This window comes from Notolabrus celidotus, chromosome 19 (assembly GCF_009762535.1).
Source record: "Notolabrus celidotus isolate fNotCel1 chromosome 19, fNotCel1.pri, whole genome shotgun sequence".
Lineage (NCBI taxonomy): Eukaryota > Metazoa > Chordata > Actinopteri > Labriformes > Labridae > Notolabrus > Notolabrus celidotus.
Genome location: NC_048290.1, coordinates 3,893,710 through 3,912,257, shown reverse-complemented (window position 1 = coordinate 3,912,257; position 18,548 = coordinate 3,893,710). Strand labels below are relative to the sequence as shown.

Sequence of the window (18,548 nt, the reverse complement as noted above, 5' to 3'; positions counted from 1 at the left end):
TAATTAAGAAGCTGCTGTAGTATCAGTGGCTGTGACTACAAAGTGAAAATCTTAATCCTTTGACAACTATTTCAAAAGTCTGACATAAAAAGGGTTTTTCTTTAAATCAACACACCTGAATCGACGCTGTAAGTGATGACGTATCCGTCCACCGTGGCCACTGAAGGTTGCCACAGCAGCAGGGCCGAGGTGTCGGTGACATTAGCCACAGTCAGACCCTGAGGTTTGTCCAGACCTGGAGGACACAAACAGGAACAAAGTGTCATGGTTTTTAATCCAGTTTTATACGAAGTGACTGCAGCGTTGTCACAGGTCAGGAGGAGGAGGAGAGCCAACCTGTGGTCACCGTGTCAGTGCTGGGGTCGCTTTCCTCCAGACCCTTCACGGCGCTCACGGTCACCTGGTAGACTTTCCCCGGGATCATGTTGGGCAGTAAGGCTTCAAACACACTGCCGTCTACAGTCAACGCCATCGGGCTTCCTGTGAGAGAGAGATAACAGGATAAGAGTCCTAAACCTACAGAAACCTGCTGTATGTTAAATCTGTAAAAACTCAAAATCTTACCAAGTGAAATTGTTTCATTTTTAGTCTAAATGTCTGATCCCACTTGATCTAAGATAAATATACTTAACAAGTAAGATATGAGCGAGATAGAGGGACTTGTTTTAAGACATCTTAAATATCTTGTTCAGTCAAAAAATCTTGAAATGATCTTGTTTTGAGTTTTAATTTAGAAGAAAAAAGGTTTATTTTACATTTCAGACATTTTTCAAGCTGAGATCTTATTTGTAGAAGACGGATAATCTTGATTTAAGACAAACACTTTACTTGATTTAAGTAAATGCATTTTATTGGAGAATCTATCAGAAAACAGCTCCATTGATAAAAGAAAGAAAGACAGAAAGAAAGGTAGGAAGCAAGGAAGGAAGGAAAGAAAGGAATAGAGAAGGAAGGAAGGAAGAAAGGAAGAAAGAAGGAAGGAAGGAAGGAAGGAAGGAGGAAGGAAAAAAGGAAAGAAAGAAAGAAGGAAGAAAGAAAGAAGAAAGAAAGAAGGGAGGAAAGAAGGAAGGAAAGAAAGAAGAAACAAAGAAACAAAGAAAAAATAAAGAAGGAAAGAAAGAAAGAAAGAAAGAAAGGAAGGATGGAAGCAAGGAAGGAAGGAAGGAAGGAAAGAAAGAGGGAAGGAAGGAAAGAAGGAAGGAAAGAAGAAACAAAGAAACAAAGAAAGACAGAAGGAAGGAAGCAAGAAAGAAAGAAGGAAGGAAGCAAGGAAGGAAGGAAGGAAGGAAGGAAGGAAGGAAGGAAGGAAGGAAGGAAAGACGGAAAGAGAAAGAAAGAAAGAAAAAAGAAAGAAAGGAAGAAAGAAAAGTTGTTGTTTTTAAAGGGTGGGTTTCAGTTTTCAGACACTGTTTCTTCTAAATCAGATAAAAAATATTCATCCTTAAACTACATGCACAAAATGAAACACCTCCTTTAGAGCACAGCTGGTTTATCCTAAAAAACAACACGACTGAATATTAGTATATCCAGCTCACTATGAGAAGACATTATATCTCAAAATGCTCAAATTAAGCTTTGTCATCTTATTTCAAGTATAAGATGGTCTGAAACCTAGAGAAGTGCCGATTCTTTAAGAAATCTTACCAAGCAAATTTTCACTCGTTGTATTAGCAGATTTTTTTTGCTTATTTCAAGGTAAAAGTACCTTGTTTGACCACTTACCTCCTTCATATGGCACGTATGTGATTCTGTAGTTATCCACTGCAGAGCGAGACATGGACCAGTGAACCACAGCGGAGGACTCAGTCACGTCAGAGAAGTGAAGTCCCTTTGGAGTGCTCAGACCTGAGAGAGCGTCAGAAGGAAACATGTGCAGACGGGAAAACAGAAAAAAAAAAGATGTTGAACTAAAGCAAATCAAGTATGTCCAATAAAAGTACTCAGAGGATCCCAATTAAACTCCTGAAATTGTGTTTCCCGAAAGACCTTTTTCCATTAGAGTCAGACATGGAGTTAAGCCTAAACCCGGGGGGGATAAAGATGATTAGTGGGGCTGTGGGTGCAGCTCTGACAGCACACGCCGCACAGAGAAACCAAAGAGGTTTAAAAAGTAGTTAGTATGAAACTTCACACTCTGCTGGCTTTCTGTATACCTGTCTGAGCAACCCCAGTTATAGGTTGGGAGCGCTGGTCCAATGTGACACCGTAAAGCTCTATTTCATACTCGGTGCCACCAAGGAGTCCGGTTAACACCTTGGTGCGTTCATCTCCGAGGACGCTGTACTCCTGAGGATGGGCTAATCTTTTGCTGTCTCTTAATTTGATCACAAATCTGTCGAACAGGTCGTCGTCAGCCGCCCACGACAGACGGAAACTGTCGGCTGTGATGTCCGAGACAAAGAGATGCTCCACTTCCGGCTCAGCCTCTGCTTAGACAAGGAGAACACAACGTTGTAGCAGGTTTGGGAGGTTTTTGTGTGTGAGAGGCAAATTATCATGAACTTCTGAGAGGTGGGGCAAAGACGCCAGTTTGGGGAAAGTGAGCAATCAGGCAGGAAGGTTTCCAGGTGAAAAGCCTTTTAGTCGACCACCTCCAGTCCGCCATGCTCGAGGGGTCGGTTAGTGAGAACCACGCGGGGTACAAAGTGTGAGTTCGGGTGAATTAAAAAGACGGGGTGCTTTTTTTAAAAATAAATGTTGATCCAGATGACTAAGATCCAGGACGACAGACTCCATGCGTCTTCAAGGTCAGCCTCGGGGCATTCAGTGCATTCAAAGAGGATGAAACAAATGAGGTTAGAGGTTCAATCAACGGACACTTCATGCTCAGAATGTCTCGTTGATTTATCAGTGTTTTCCAACATCTGCTAACTTTATCAAATGTCTGAATCCTTTCACTTCAGTTGAAGCTGGATTGATAAACCAGCATGAAAAGATGGTACACATTACTCTAAAAGTTACCAGTTATATCCAGGAAAATCAGTTGCCATAACTCTGAAGGAAAACACATTTTAAAATATGAAAACAAACAGCCTGCTTGCTCATATTTTGATGTTTTGGAGGTAGGAAGAAACAGACAGGAGCTCCACATCCTGTCCTTCCAGCGACGAAGCTGCAGGCTGAGAAAAGGCTTGTGATTTAAAGAGAAGTGAGATGATTCTGGAAAAGACGTGTTTTTAATGTGAGTTAGGATTAGAGTTACAACACTGAGCTGAAGCATCACTATCAAAACATGGCAGGAATCATTGTGCTGATTCTATTACAGCCTGATATACCTTTCTTATTGCCAAAGGAGACAGTTTTAATTAATTTAATGTGAAAATTGTGATAGAAATCACAAGGAAATCTACAAACTGCATAAACCAAACTGCTCTTTGGGGCCATAAAACGTTGCTATACTTTCTGGTAGACAGGTGATCATGATATTAGATGGACACCTTTTCAAAAAAAATCCAAAGCTGAAATTCACAGTAGTTTTCTATTGCCTGAAATATTATTAGAGACTCAAACAGACACGTCTTTGGAGCTGAAACACTCTTCCACACGTCATTTTAAAATGAAGATTAGAATTTAAAACTACATAAAGGACCTGGGACCTTATTTGCCTGAAGGAGTATCTTAACAGTTACTGTTGCAGATCATGTTTTGCTAAAATATCAGACTGATTCTGAAATTTACAGTGGGTGTGAATTGCATGGCTCAAATCTAGACATTTTTGGCTCCATGAAGAAGATTCAGATATTAATCAGGTAACAGAAACGGAAGCCTCATGTGCTTCAAGAGGGATTGAAGGTCTGGACTGATTCTGAAACTTACAGTGGTTGTTTTGGTCTGAAATCGACCCAACTTTGGAGCCACAAAGCTTTGCTAAACTTTGTCCTGGACACGTCTTAAAAATATTTGACAGGTTGCTGGACTGAAGATTTTTTTGGCCTGACAGCTCGCAGGGTTCTCATGAAATCACAGCTCACGTTTCGTTAAATTTCAGATTGATTCTGTCATTTCAAACGAATCTGAATCTCAAAGATTAAACAAACACATCTCAGCACTTTGCCATACCTTTCCTAGACATATGGTTAAAATATGAAATCAGGAAGTGGACTTTATTGATTTGAAGGGGCGTTTTGATAGCAAGCGGTTTGCACAGAAACTCAGATCACGTTTCATTACATCTATTTTAAATTTAAAAATAGTCTAATGTTGTTACTAGCCTGAGTAGGTGATCTGATGGCTAGAGGAGCTTCAACTAGTCTCAAGAATTATCATAACATTTTGCTAGTTTGACCACAATTTTCACTCCCTTTCGATAAACCTGCCAGGTTGTGATGGTGACACTTCAGAATAGGATCATACATTGCTATGATCGTATGTATACAGTAGTTGCAACAGTGTTAAGCTGAAGATTTGCTCTGTGGATTAAGAGAAGGGGGACTTGCATTGCACTGTGAGAGGTACCTGTCACAGCCACTGTATTGAGAGGCCGAGAGAGCAGCCCTGACTCTGACACCCCGGTCAGCCTGACCTCATAGCCTATTCCTGTGATGAGGCCCCAGATGTCCAGGTGACTTTGGTTTCCCGGCACAGAGAACTCCTGAGGCTCCAGCAGCCAGCCGGAGTCTGTCACCACTATGTGAAAGTGTCTGAAGCCACCACTAGAGGGGGCTAACTCCTCCTGCTGCTGCTGCGGCGGCTGCCTCACCTCCCACGACACACGGAAGCCGTACGGGGTTATGTTGGAAACGGTCAAGTTTTCCACTTTGGGCAGAGGAGCTGGAGGGAAGGGGGTGTCATTTTTTTTGTTTTTTGGACACATGTGGGGAAGGGGAACAAGATTTTATTATGAGGATGAAGTCTGCAATGGTTGCAAAAGCAAATCATGAAATCTGGTTACTTCCTGTGAGATGCTCAGAGTCGATGAAGGCCAGAACTTTTGATCTGAATTCACTCAGAATGTAAAGTCCAAAACACTTAAAGGGCAAATTTGTCATGCATCATAGAGATTTATGTGCTTCTTAAAGAAGCGTTTAAAAAAAGTTTCTCAAGCAAATCAAAATGGACTTTCTATCTGAAGCCAAGAAACTAAAAACGAACATGAAGGGGGCGAATGAGGACGTAACCGCTGGGTTCTCTTACAGTCTGAAAGCTGCTTCTAAAGATACCCATAGAAAAAGATCCTTGTGTGGCCTTTCCAAACAGGACTTGTTCATAGTGGCCTTTTGTGGTACTGCATCTTTAAAAAATTATACGATGATCTTAGCTATTTGTCCAATTTTTATAAAACAAGATTTTTATTCAGCATATCATTTTTTGTTCTAGACAAACTGAAGTGGATGAGGAGGAGGATACAAATTTAAGTGTGCAAAAACTGCAGTTCCTGAACCAGCCACTTGAGGGTGGCTCCAAAAGTGAGTAAATCCCCAAAGGCATTGTGCAGAAAAAAATAAACATGTTTACAATCTGATTGAAAAAAATTCTCATTTCTCTAAATATGGTCTCTTCTGGACCCCAAAAACAACATGGCCTCAGCCAAACTCAAGGCTTCAAAACAGAACTTGCAGCACACTCTGGCTGTGTCTACTTCTCAAATGCAGCTCAGTTTTGATGATGTCAACTCAGGTCCTCATACCAGCTCTTAATTCAATGCTTAAAAGTATGTTTACTTAAGAACTTAAGTAAGGCGGGTACACTTTAGAGTACAGGACCTTTTCTTGTACCAGACTATTTCTCCACAGAGGTGTTTCTAGGACTTGTTTACAGTACATCCATCTGACCTCTCTGGGGTCATTAAATCAAATAGTTTCAGGGGCAATAAATGCTTCCAGATTGTGAAAACACTGGGTGTTAATGTTGCGTGTCAAATCGGCTCATAATGTGTTATGGGCTTTACATCTGTTGAAAACAAAACACTGTTCGGAGCTGCGATAAATTTTGAATTGCGTTGTTCTGGTAAATTGAGCGGAAGGCACATTACCATTAAAAGTTTCGTCACCAAATCTCTGAGGAATCAAAAGAAGCGGCTTTACGTAACAAGAGAGGAGAGTTCCAGATGTGAGTAAAATACATAGTACCTGTGACGGCGTGGGCTAACACAGAGGGAGTTTGGCGCCCGTGAGATATACCATATAGCTCAATATCATAGTCTGTGGCATCCACCAGGTTAGAGATGGTAAAGTTACGTGCTTCGCCCGGCAGTCTGAACTCCAGCGTATCAAACTGCTGCTCGGGGTCACTGACCCGGATAACAAAGCCATCAAAGTGGCCTGACACAGTGCTCCAGGACACGCTGAGGTTATGTGGGCTCACAGACGAGGCAGCTATGGGCCCCAACAGGGGGACGTCCTCTGAACAAAAAAAAACAGGAGAGGGCTTTTTAGTTATGTAGTGCTGGGGGAATCAGAAATGCGGTTTTCACATGCTGTGTTAAGAATGCATGTAATGGGATACCTGTTGTAGCTACTTCAAACAGGGGCTGCGTGTTCTGGCCGCCAACACTGGCATAAAGCTTTATGTTGTAGCGTGTGTTCGCTTTGAGCCCGGCCATGACGGTTGAGCGCACGTCTCCGGGCAGAGTGCGCCCCATCGCCTGTGACGGCGAAGCAGACTCTCTGACTTCTACTATAAAGTTATCAAAGGCCTTTTCTCCTGTCCGCCATGACAGAGAAAATCTGTCTGAGGTAATGTTAGAAACAACTAGCCTGGACAAATCAGGCTGTTTGGCTACAGGGGGGAGAAAAATATAAGATAGATTCATTATGGAAATAAAGAGTATGAATGTGTCTCTTATTTAACATCCAGTGTATGCATATCTATGAATCACTTCAGAATGTTACATTGATATTAAATAGCCCAATATCAAAAAACGAAATACCTGTTGATGCAACGATACTGACAGCACTTGTTCGGGATCCCTTGTATGTCCCATAGAGGTAGGCTATGTAATCAGTGCTGGGCCTGAGCCCTGTGACGTCAAAGGACTTTACAGTGTGGGATACGTTATACTCCTTTGGCTCCGTCAGCCAATCAGAATCAATTATCTCCAGAATAAAACCATCAATATCTCCATCAGTTCCGTTCCAGAGGATTGAAAAGCTCTCTGACGTTAAGTTTGAAATAAATAGTGTGCCGAGCACCGGTTGATTCACTGAAGAGAGAAATCATTGTTAGGGTTTGATTTGTTACGTTTGACAGAACATTTAGTGATAATCAATTATTGGAAGCTACTCGTAGTTTTAGTTATAACTAGAGCCCGACCAACATGGGTATTTATTAAACTGTTTTTTGAGGAGAAAATTATCAAAGTGGTGGATTATGAGTCTGAATGTAAAGAGAAACTAAAGCACATGGAATTTGCACCAATATTGTGATGCAAAGGTTCTCAGAAAACTGCATTTAACCAACATTATCATTCAAATTTCTTAGTATTCACTACTTTTGAGGAGAATTTGTTGCACTATTTTACATTACCAACTAACAACAGTTCAGCCTTCTGTCTGCTCAGCTCCATGTACTGCAGACAGTGCTGAGTTTTGTAAATTGTGGGGTTGCAGTGTACTCTGCTGAAAAAACATCTTTGTGACACAATTTCTAAATCATGTACAGATTATCTTTTAATTTACGCTTGACAAACTTGTTGTTGAATCAACAATACTGATCATACTTCTTTTTTAAATGTTTCTTGGGGCTGTATTGCATCATGATGTTATTGTTATTTTTTGCATCATTTATACTGTTTGGTGTAGATTTTTTGCATTATGGGTAATGAGCAATATATGTTGTTTGTGTTTGCATGTTAATTGTTGATTTTCTGATGTTTTTATTTATCAGTAGTGTTATGGAAACAGTTGAACATGTGCAGCACTTAAGTCAGAGAAACATTTCCCTATGGGGCAACATATCATATAGTGATATGTGTGTCCTATGGTGTCTTGTCATATCGTATTGTATCATATCGTGTTGCTTTTTGTCGTGTTGTATTGTATCATATCATAACTTGCAGTATCGAATCGTATCATATTGTATTGTGTCATGTTGTAATGTATCATGTTGTGTTTTGTCATGTTGTATCACAACGTATCTTATTATGTTGTATTGAATTGTATCGTATTGTAATGTATCGTGTTGTATTCTTTTGTGTCGTGTTGTATTGTATCATTTCTTGTTGTATCGTAACGTATCATATTCTATTTTGTGGTGTTGTATTGTGTTATGTTGTTTCGTATCATTTTGGGATGTATCATATCGTGTTTTGTAATGGTGTATCATGATGTAGTATTTCATATCGTTGTATCTTGTATCGTATCGTGTCGCACCATGTTGTGTTGTATCATATCATGTTGTTTCGTGTTGTATCTTATGTATCATAGAATATCATGTTTTGTCGCGTTGTATCATAATGTATCATGTTGTATCCTGCCTTACAGTGTTTATTATGTTGCATCTTGTCTTATCATATCGTATTGTTTCACGTTGTATCGAATCATGTTGTATCAAACCGTATTGTATCATATCGTATCATGTTGTATCATGTCGTGTCATGCTTAAATCTGTGTCTTATCATATCATATCTTGTCAAATCGTATTGCATCGCATCAGGTCCATATAGGTCAGTTCATATGTAAATCCCAGGCTCTCAGTCGGGCTCTAGTTACAGTGAACAGCATTGTGTTAAAGGAAACTCACCACCACCGATTTTCAATTCCTGATCGCCTGAGTAGCTCAATAAAAGATTAATTCCATGCATGTATTTGTAAATAAAGGTTTTAACTTAGCAGTTTTAATATTCAAACCCACTTTATCCATTACCCTTAGATAAAAATTAGATTAACAAACATGTACTGCCCAGAGAGAAGAAGAGAAGCCCTCGTTATAAATAGCAGAGTAATTCTGAACTAAAAGTTTAAGTGAATGAAATGTTCAAATGTGGAAATATGGTGAAGATTAATTGATTGTGTGTGTCATGCATGTGAAAGTAGATTCTGATCATGCAATCGATCTGTTAACAAAGAGGACAAGACCTATCCTGCAAATTGTTGCAGCAGAACAATCCAAGACAGCTGCAGAGAGAGATTTTGATTTATCTTTTCATGCAAGGAGAAGTTATTTTAGATGCATACGAACATGCAGCAGACTGTTTCGGCATCATTCAAGTTTAATGTTAACCTAAGTTTATGTTATTAGCTCTTTACCTTGATAACGACAAGAGGATCTAATCATTTGCCACCTAATAGTTCAGAAGGAAATGAGTACATTTACTTTAGAACAGAATCAGAATCAACCAAATTAGACATCAAATTAACAAACTATCCAAACTGTGTCATTAAGAAGAACTGTCACTAAAACTCACGCGAGCACTGACACATCCACGGGCAAATGATCCCTTCAAGGTTAATCGATTACACAGTGAATGACGGTTGATGGGATGAAATGAGATGGTCACGCTGTCATGGTGTGACGGGCGTGTGAGAGTGAGAGTTATTGGTTTTGCTTTTGCAATCATTGCAGCACATCAGCGTCAAACCTCACCACGATGCAGGGGATGGTAGGGGGAGGGATGGATGGGGGAGGGGGCTTCATGCACTTTGGTAACTGGGATGGAGGGAGCAGTTCGGGGGGGGAGTAAGGGTGAACATTTGAGGGGGCATCTGAGCAGTTCAGTGATGTGATTTCATCACTCTGCCCTCTCTCAGCGAGACAGAAACAGTGGCTGGAGGGTAAAGAATGGTTCATGGCATGTTGGTTAAGATGAAGCGGTACAGTTCCTCGTTGGACAGTGGTAATAAAAGAGAAATTAGGTTATTATTCTGTTCTCATTTCATGCAGCGAGGTGTGGACACTCCAATGTGAGATGGACAAAAGAGGATCAAGTGAAGGAAAGATAGAAAGTGAGAGATTTAAAGGACTGCAACTCTGCACGTTGCAGGTACCTGTGGTTGCTTCAATGTACAGGGGTTCAAGGTAGGAGCCCTCATGCATCCCAAACACACCAACCATGTAGCTGGTGTTGGGATTGAGCCCGGAGATGCCCAGGCTGAGAGCGTCTCCGGACACAGTGAGGTTCTGGCTCTCTGCGAAATTCTCCAAGTTTGTTACTTCAATCACAAAGCTCTCAAAGTCCCCACTGCTGGGGATCCAGGACGCAGTGAAGCCGTCCCATGTTTTGTCAGAGATGGTGAGGTTCACCACCATGGGCTTCAGCTCCTCTGGTGGATAGACAGATCAGAGTGGGGTCAAATGAAGGGATAGACTGTTTGGAAAAATGATTGTCATATTATCGTACAGTACAGCACAGATTTTAGAGAGAGGAGGTAGAGAAGAAAAGTCTAAGATTTCAGGATTAAAGGGAAAGAAATTGACTCACTAGAGAAAAAAGATATAAAATTTGGAGAATTATTTTAGAGATCCTAGGAAAAGGTGATGATTTAAAACATCCTACATGACTTAAAATCAACATATCTGGGTGCGGACTTAGACTAATGGTTAAGTTGCACGCCCATGTAGCGGGTGGCCCGGGTTTGAATCCAGTCTGCAGCCTCTTTCCTACATGTCCCACTCTCTCCCAGTTTCCTACACTATCCACTGACCTCTCCTCTATAAATTAAAGGTGTAAAGCCCCAAAAATATGACTTTAAAATCAACATATCTTTAACCTGTTTTTCAAAATATGTTATTGCAACTTAAAAAAATATTTTACCATCCTCTTTTTTTAAGTGACGAGTTTTAAGGGATATTTGATGCAAAAAAGGTGAATTAAACCTTAAAATATAACAAAAAATTGTATTAAATCTCTACATTATTAATTAAATAATTTAATTAATTAAATTATTTCACCTCAAAATATCCCTGCTCTCTCATCAAAATCACATTAGCTTAAAAAAATAGAAATGTCTTGTAATATCAGGACTTTTGGGAAGTAAAGCTGAAAAAATATGGAATAATAGAGTTATTTTGAATATCTATATATAAAAAAAATTGACAAAAAAATCTTTCTTAAACCTTAAAATATAACATTTTTCTTAATGAAATGTCACATTATTAATTAAATTAATCAAATAATTTAATTAATAAAATAATTCCACCTCAAAATATCCCTACTGTCTCTCCTCATAATGGCTTGAAAAAAATGTCTTGTAATATCAGGACTTTTTTGAAGTAAAGCTGAGGAAAATATGAAATAATAGAGAGTTGTTTTGAATATCAACCATCTGAGGAACACAAAATAACCATGCAGGCATCCTGAAACACTCAAAGCATTGAAATGAAAGGATGTGATGATGATTTGTGATGAAACAGAAGCTCCATGTACCTGTAGTGACAAAAGCTTGGAGAGGAAGAGATCTCTTCCCTTCCACCAGGCCTTGTAATTTTATATTATACTGTGTAGAAGGGGCCAAACCCTCAATTTCAGCTCTCCTCTCACCTCCCGGCAGTGAGATCACATGAGTTTTTGTTGCCTGTGATTGATCGCTGACCTCCACCGAAAAGTTATCAAACACCTCATCAGGCGCTGACCAACTCAGGCTTACACCGGTGGAGGAAACATTTGCTGTGAGGTTTCCCAGAGAGTTCAGGAGAGAGCTCTCAGGCTCGACCCTGGAGCTCTCAGGCTCAGCCCCGGAGCTCTCAGGCTCAGCCCCGAAGCTCATCACTTCAGAATCAGAATCAGGAGTGGGAGGAGCCTCTGAATGAGGAGGCGTGTTTGAACTGGGTGGAGTTGTTGCAGTGGGTGGGGCCTCTGAAAGAGGAGGCGTGTTTGAAATGGGTGGAGTCGTTGCAGTGGGAGGGGCCTCTGAAAGAGGAGGCGTGTTTGAAATGGGTGGAGTCGTTGCAGTGGGAGGGGCCTCTGAAAGAGGAGGCGTGTTTGATATGGGTGGAGTCGTTGCAGTGGGAGGGGCCTTGGAGTTCAGGGATTCTCTCTCTGGGGTCTGAGTTTCCAGAGTTTGTGGGGTTGTTGATGCATTTTTGATGCTCAGCATGAGAACATCAGCTGAGGTAGGCTCGGTTGCTACAGTGAATAAAAGAAGGTTAATAAATGGATTTGTTACCAGATCTTCTGATGTTTGAAAATCAACCTGTGAAGAAGACACCTCGTTAAAATGAGCATACTGTTCTAAAGTCAGAGAGTTTTCTCCTTCATCTTGTCATCAAACTTTCTCCAGAGTGATGATTCATACCGAGCAGCAGCTGAGGCATTAATGACACCTGAGTCAGCGCCATTAACTTTTGAAGTTCCTGAGTAGTCCACCGAGGTGGAAGTACTCAGTCATCTTCAAAATGATGGTGAAGCCATGCACAGCCATTTTGTTGCTGCTGTTCTGAAGAGAGACTGTTTCAAAGAGTCACTTGTTTTGACATGCGGCTGGTGTGTAATCTTGTCATTTTCTCTCACTGCCGAGAGAACAATTTAATTGTGTAAATGGGACTGAAGACGGCGAGTGATGAGGATGAAATGAGAGCGCAGGCTTTCAAAGAGAAAAAATTGCTGCATTTAAAAGTCAAATGCAGGAAGAAATTGGGACAGCCAGTGTTACCATCACCCCTCGTGTTTGAAGGCATTAAAGTGAGGGACAAAAAGCTCCAGCTGCAGATTTCTTCACGTATTTGAGATTTTTGAAGCAACATTTTTCTGAAGCTCTGAAGCCTCAGCGGATGAAGGATGAGATGAGGATGAGGTTTTGTGTAGATGCAACTACCTTTGTTAGGTTTGTGGCATTACAAATGATATGCAGATGACAAGAATGTTGCTTTCTTGGAATCTCAGGCTTAAGAATAAACATGCAAATCATTCTGCTGCTCTAATGTCAGTGATAGTTTGACCTCTGTGCAAAAGGAAGAAGACTGACATTAAATAAACGGGTCAGAGGCTTTGTTCAGACTGCAACAATTCAGGTTTGCTGATCAAATTAGGAGTTAACATTGTCCTTGCAGATATTGGAGAGGTACCAATGCACCCATCAGGGACTTCTGCATGTACTCTGATGAAGCAGCTTTGCCTGAGGTTGTACTTTCTGTCAAGTCTTGGTGCAGCAACGATAAAGGCATGGTTCTGCTCACCTGCTCTGATGCATTTCTGTAACTCTAGTAGTTCTTGCATGAAATGTTGTGACTCACAGAAGTGTCTGAAGTGAGACGTCTGTAGAAGTCTGAATGAAGGTGCATTAATTCAGCCTCCTAGGGTCTGATGTGCATTTAACGTGTTGTCTTGCTGCCTACACTTAGAGATAAAACCCTGATATGCCAAACACGAGAGAGGGTCTGCAGTCTGAACAAAGCCAAACTATCTCCATGAAAATTTGGTCTCAAAAAGAACTTATACCTGTGACTGCAACAGCTTCAAGTAGCGCAGATCTCTGGCTACCGCTTATTCCAAAGAGTTTTATTCGATACTCTGTTGATGCCCTGAGGCCATCGATTCTAGACCCAGTGGCATTTCCAGGAAGTTGAATCTCTCTCACGTCTGATAATGGCCGAGCGTCTTTATACTCTACTGTGAAACTATCATGGACAGCGTGAGCGTTCAGATTCCATGAGAGGTCAAATCCTTCAGGCGTGATGCCTGAAATAGTCAGCGGTCCATGCTCGTCCTCAGGCTCCTCCGTCCCAGAGAGCTGGGACTCAGAGGGGTCTAAATTTGAAAAGCTAATGACATTGTCCTCTGTGCCTGTAGGAGTCGCTAGCTCGCGGTCATCTGAGTCAGCTAAATAAAATGTGAAAGAGGCTACAAGAAAAACAAAAAGGCACAAATCAAGAGAGCATCAGTTAGGTGTAAGGGCATATCATGTTTAACATTAGTGTTTGCAGTAAGAGAGGAATCCAAGAATCCAAGAGAGGAAGCTGGAATCTGTTCAACTTCAATCTTCGTCCAGTTGAACAAATCTGTTTCTAGGGCGAGCAAAACTGACTTGCCACAAAGATGCATGTCACAAATAGTTGTTGTGTTTTAAGACACATCTCTGATCAATCATATCTAACCCAAACCTCTATGTCAGACAGGAAGTGCTCACTGCATCTGCTTCACAATAAAAGTCCCTTAACTTCTTGCCTATTGAAGGCTTTTAATGTGAAGCAGCTAGGGGTGTAACGATTCTTTTTAACAACGGTTCGATTCGGATCATAATTCATGGTTGCCGATACGATTAAAGGACGATATTGGTTCATTAAGATACGATCCGAATCGTAGATATCAATACTTTGATACTGGACAGTCCTAGCTTCACACTGTAGGGTCACATGTCTTTGCAGATAAACTTGGCAATTGTTGCCGTGATGTTTTTGGCCCGAGCCGAGTTTTGTCCTCGTCTCTGACTAAACATGCTGGCGAGGCCTGAGGCTTCTGCAGAGCTGATGTTACCTTGCAGAAACGCTGCAAGAGGTGCCTGGATGGCCGGCGTTGTGTGAAATCCCATGGCGCCCTAGTAGGTGGCTGGATAGATTTGTCGTGCTGTGGTACTTTACTTGACCTTTACATATCCTACAAACAGCGAGCGACTTATTTAGAACATCTCTGTCTTTGCAAAAGCCAAAGTGTTTCCACACGCTGGACCGCAATGGTGGCTTGATAACTTCTCGCTCCCTGGCTTCTCCTCTGTCATCCGCCATGCTATGTTTTGTTGTCTGCTGGCGCGTGGCGAGGAAGTCACAGACAGGCAGCCTCAATTGAGTAACATTTAACGTCTTTATGATTAAAAAGTGTAAAAAAAACACATCCATATAAAGTCTGCCGTGTTTAAATCCAATGTGTTATTTCCTAGTATCAATACAATCGATTTATTACCTTTTAAAACGCTGTTAGATCGATAAATGTCGTCCTGAAGGCCAGCTTGCCGAGCACAGATCGATGTAGTCGGACATAGGAATATAAATCAATACATCGATGTAGTAGATGAATTGTTACACCCCTAGAAGCAGCAGCAGCAGGAAACACAATTTATGTGTTTGTGATGACTTAGTTCAGACCTGGTACTACGTAAAGAGAGTTAACTGTTAATTATTCTGTTTTTAATTAACATAAAATGACAAATCAATGAGATGTCTTCTTATCTTTTAAGCTTTTGGAGAAAATCTGAAATGTTGGAAAGACTCATCATCAGAAAAACTGATCAAAAGTATGATTTGATGTCAGGAAGATCTTCAGGATTTACTCAAAATGTGTGTGTACATTAATCTAATTGTGCCAAATGAATACCAGAAGACTTGCATTAAAGAATATATATAATCATATCCCTATGTGCTGAAACTTGAACATAAATAAGGGGGAAAAAATTGGGATTTGATGAAAAAGTTTGCCCCTTAGAATGATTTCTCATCCTGCTTCTAAGACGTGTTATCTTCACTTTGTGTCATATTTCGGTTAAGTTGTTCTCCACCCACCTGTGGATGCAGACAGTGTCACAGGTGAGCTCCTCTTGTGACCCCGCTCTGCAGCCAAAGTGAAGCTGTAGCTCATCCCAGGAGTCAGGCTGGACAGGACGTGGCTTGTCGCCGTGGCCGGGATCTCCGCCTCCTCCACCTGTCCGTCTCCGGAGACGTACACCAGCCTGTACAAGCTGACCTTGGCCTCAGGTTTCTGCCACCTCAAGGTGAGCGAGGTCTCTGTGGACTCCGCCTCCTCGAAATCTGTGGGGGGATCGATGTCTGACAGAGGAGAAGAATAAGTGTTAAACAGACCGATCGTAAATTTCACACTCTGATGTTTTTACGTTTCTGTAACGCTTCGCCCAAATCACAAATCACTTTCTCCCTGTTAGTTTCATTTCATCACCCTGCTTGTATCAACACACTTCCCTGTCTGTGTGTTTTTATGAAGCAGTGTGAAGGACGAGTGTTTGCACAGCTGTGAGGCCGCGGTTCTCACCAGTTGCTGCATTCGTAGTCGCAGGAAGGCTCTCCCTCTCTTCCTTCACAGCCGTCACACCGATCCCATACTCCGTCCCTGGCTTGAGCCCTGACGTACGGAGGCAAAGATGGAAAAATGACCACCATGTATGACTAACTGGATTTGTGAGTGGAGATAATTCACTTTAATATACATCTTGTTGAGCCTTACTGTTGATCGTCATTTTTGTGGAGTCTCCTGGTCCTCGTGGGACCAGATCCTCGCTGTGGCTCATTCCAGAGATGGGACTGTATTTGACTAGGTAGCTGCTGACATCAGAGAGACTGTTCATCCACTCCAGAGAGATGCTGTTGTCTGTCTGGGACACAACCTGCAGGTCCTGGGGGGCGTCCAGGGCTACAGAAAACACATTTTAAAACCATTTACAGAAACAGTCTATGGTATAAACATTCAGTCTCATTGGCTTTCCCCATGCTTGACAGTGTTACAAGCTGTTCATTAAAATAAAATAAAATAAAATAAAATAAAATAAAAATAAGTAATATAAAGTGAAATAAAATATAATACAATTAAATTAAATTAAATTAAGTAAAATAAAGTGAAATGAATTAAAATAAAATAAAGTGAAATAAATTAAAGTAAAGTAAAATTAAATTAAATAAAGAAAAATTAAATTCAATAAAGTAAAGTAAGGTGAAATAAAATTAAATAACATAAAGTGAAATAAATTAAAGTAAAGTGAAATAAAATGAGAAAAAGAAAATGTTAATTAAATAAAGAAAAATAAGGTGAAATAAAATAATGGAAAATAAAATAAAACAAAATGAAATAAAGGAAAATAAAATTATGTAAAATTAAATTAGATCAAATTAAACAGAACAAAATGAATAAATTAAAATAAAATAAAGATAAAGTAAAATATAATAAATGAATCAATAAATGAAATAAACTTGTGTTTTTTTTAGTCCAAAAATCAGAGCACTTAACCTGAAAGCAATAGGTTGTACACGATCACATTTAAAGCTCCTGTCAGTAATTTTTGTTGTGTTGATTTTGGCGCCCCCTGTGGACATACTGCACCTCTTCTCTCTTAGCTGAATTTCCCTATACACATTAGTAAGTCGTTTTTCTGACCCAATATCTCACCCTTTCATATTTTAAATGTCTTAAGTGTAACTCACAATCCATCTTACGTGCAGAAAGATTAAAAAAAGGCTGTAAAGAAGCATATAACTATATAGATTGCAAGACTGCACAGACTGTAAACTCATTAGAGTGTGTGTGACTGCAGGCCAGCAGGATAAGGCTTCACAGAGATTCAAAATAATGAATATACATAATTAAACCTGAGTGCTTTGAGAGGCTTACCTGTGGTGAACGTGGTTGTGACGGGATCACTGCTGACGTCTCCTCTCTTGGAAATGAGCGACACTCTGTACTCAGTGTCCGGTTTCAGACCGTCGATGCTGTACTGCTTGTCCGGAGGGGGAACCTCCACACTGGTGTTATCTGAGGGGTCGTAGCTGGGCCCGTAAGAAAGAGTGACTCCGTCCACGGCAGCCACCGGCCGAGACCAGCCGACCAGGGCTGAAGAGTCTGTGACGTCCTTCACCTCCACCTGCTGGGGGCCGTCGATCTCTGAGAGGAGGAGCAGACATCTTGAGGTAAACAAATGTTATCTAGTCACCCCTTAGGAAGAACTGGAAAAGGAATAGTGTGACATTTTGAGAAGGTGTCCTTGATCTCTTTTTCGCCTGCTACTGTAGAATATAATAAAAGTTGGGTTTCAGTTATATGACCACAATGACTTCCTGGAGTCTCCCTCGGTTGTCTGGAGACCTCTCAACGACAACAAGACTCTGGGAAATGATTGTGCCCGTCCAGGATATATTTCCATCAAGTCGCAACTGATACCAGTAAAGAAACAAGACACTGTGTGATGTCTTCATGAGTGAGTTTACAGATGCTTCTAGACCTTTTCTTTAACTTTGAATAAAAAGATGGAGGAAACGACCTGAATGAAAGGTCTGATGACAAATGAGTCTCCTGCAGCGCTTTGTGCACCTGATTATCAGAGTAGAGGAGGAACAGTGAGAGGAAACACAACAAACACTCACACAAGAGTGATTAAACTGTCCATTGCAGTGAGTATCGGCTTCTAACAAGACAAGAATCTGTTACTCTGTCGACTACCCTGCCATGAGGGACATCAATACACCAGCCAATCACTACTGCAACATCCCCAGGGCAAGATATCAGCGCAAGATGATGTGGGGGTGTTTTGGTTTCACTTTTGTACAACGTGAGGAGTTGGATACTTGTTTTCAACCGTTATATGAAGTCAATAATTTGGATAGAGTCAAGCTAGCTGTTACCTCTGTTCCCAGTCTTTGTGCTAAGCTAGGCTAGTTGTCTGCTAGCTGAAGCAAATTTAGCACATGGTAGTAGTATTAATCTCAGGAACCATAAACACCTATTTTCAGAAGTTTTTCACTCTCATGGTTTTCCTTATTTGATCCAAAGGAGGGATGTTTCTGCAAAGATCCTCTCAACCATTGCAGAGTTTTCATCATTGTGAGTAGAATTCATGTCTTTTTGTTGTCCTTCATTTAAAGTTATATTTTTTGGGGGCTTCTTGGCATTATGACAGGACAGAAGAGAGACAGGAAATGTGGGGAGTAGAGTGGAGGAGGACATGCAGGACATAATCGCGGTC

General features: G+C 40.8%; 2 protein-coding genes across 8 annotated transcripts in view; both read right to left on the bottom strand.

Annotated features, from left to right (window-relative positions):
- The window catches only part of zmp:0000000846 (tenascin), an 89,787-nt gene that overhangs the window by 7,685 nt on the left and 63,554 nt on the right, over window positions 1-18,548 (bottom strand). For 2 of the 7 annotated variants that reach the window (XM_034709293.1, XM_034709294.1), the window contains exons 10-20: window positions 17,201-17,470; window positions 16,043-16,228; window positions 15,851-15,940; window positions 15,367-15,630; window positions 13,313-13,714; window positions 11,303-12,001; window positions 9,924-10,199; window positions 2,154-2,426; window positions 1,723-1,845; window positions 337-480; window positions 116-235 (exon numbers count right to left, since the gene is read on the bottom strand). In XM_034709293.1, the coding sequence (XP_034565184.1) occupies window positions 116-235; window positions 337-480; window positions 1,723-1,845; window positions 2,154-2,426; window positions 9,924-10,199; window positions 11,303-12,001; window positions 13,313-13,714; window positions 15,367-15,630; window positions 15,851-15,940; window positions 16,043-16,228; window positions 17,201-17,470 (2,847 nt within the window). Of the gene's footprint in view, window positions 1-115; window positions 236-336; window positions 481-1,722; window positions 1,846-2,153; window positions 2,427-9,547; window positions 9,704-9,923; window positions 10,200-11,302; window positions 12,002-13,312; window positions 13,715-15,366; window positions 15,631-15,850; window positions 15,941-16,042; window positions 16,229-17,200; window positions 17,471-18,548 lie in introns of those variants that run through there. The other 5 variants (XM_034709295.1, XM_034709296.1, XM_034709297.1 and 2 more) reach the window with 5 other exon arrangements.
- Window positions 2,420-9,418, bottom strand: LOC117830936 (tenascin-like). Its single transcript, XM_034709300.1, has 7 exons — window positions 9,344-9,418; window positions 9,186-9,220; window positions 6,869-7,141; window positions 6,445-6,717; window positions 6,069-6,341; window positions 4,456-4,770; window positions 2,420-3,119 (listed from the first exon to the last, which is right to left on the bottom strand). Exons 2-7 carry the CDS (start codon window positions 9,211-9,213, stop codon window positions 2,980-2,982), a joined length of 1,302 nt encoding a protein of 433 aa, XP_034565191.1. The 5' UTR covers window positions 9,214-9,220; window positions 9,344-9,418; the 3' UTR covers window positions 2,420-2,979.

Excerpts from the sequence above, each read along its gene's own strand:
- LOC117830936 (XM_034709300.1), bottom strand. The coding sequence starts at position 9,213 with ATGATTAGATCCTCTTGTCGTTATCAAG. Across the intron at positions 7,142-9,185 it reads ATCCTCTTGTCGTTATCAAG|TGAATCAACCGGTGCTCGGC; the intron begins GTAAAGAGCTAA and ends TTCTCTCTTCAG. Across the intron at positions 6,342-6,444 it reads GTTTGAAGTAGCTACAACAG|AGGACGTCCCCCTGTTGGGG; the intron begins GTATCCCATTAC and ends TTTTTTGTTCAG.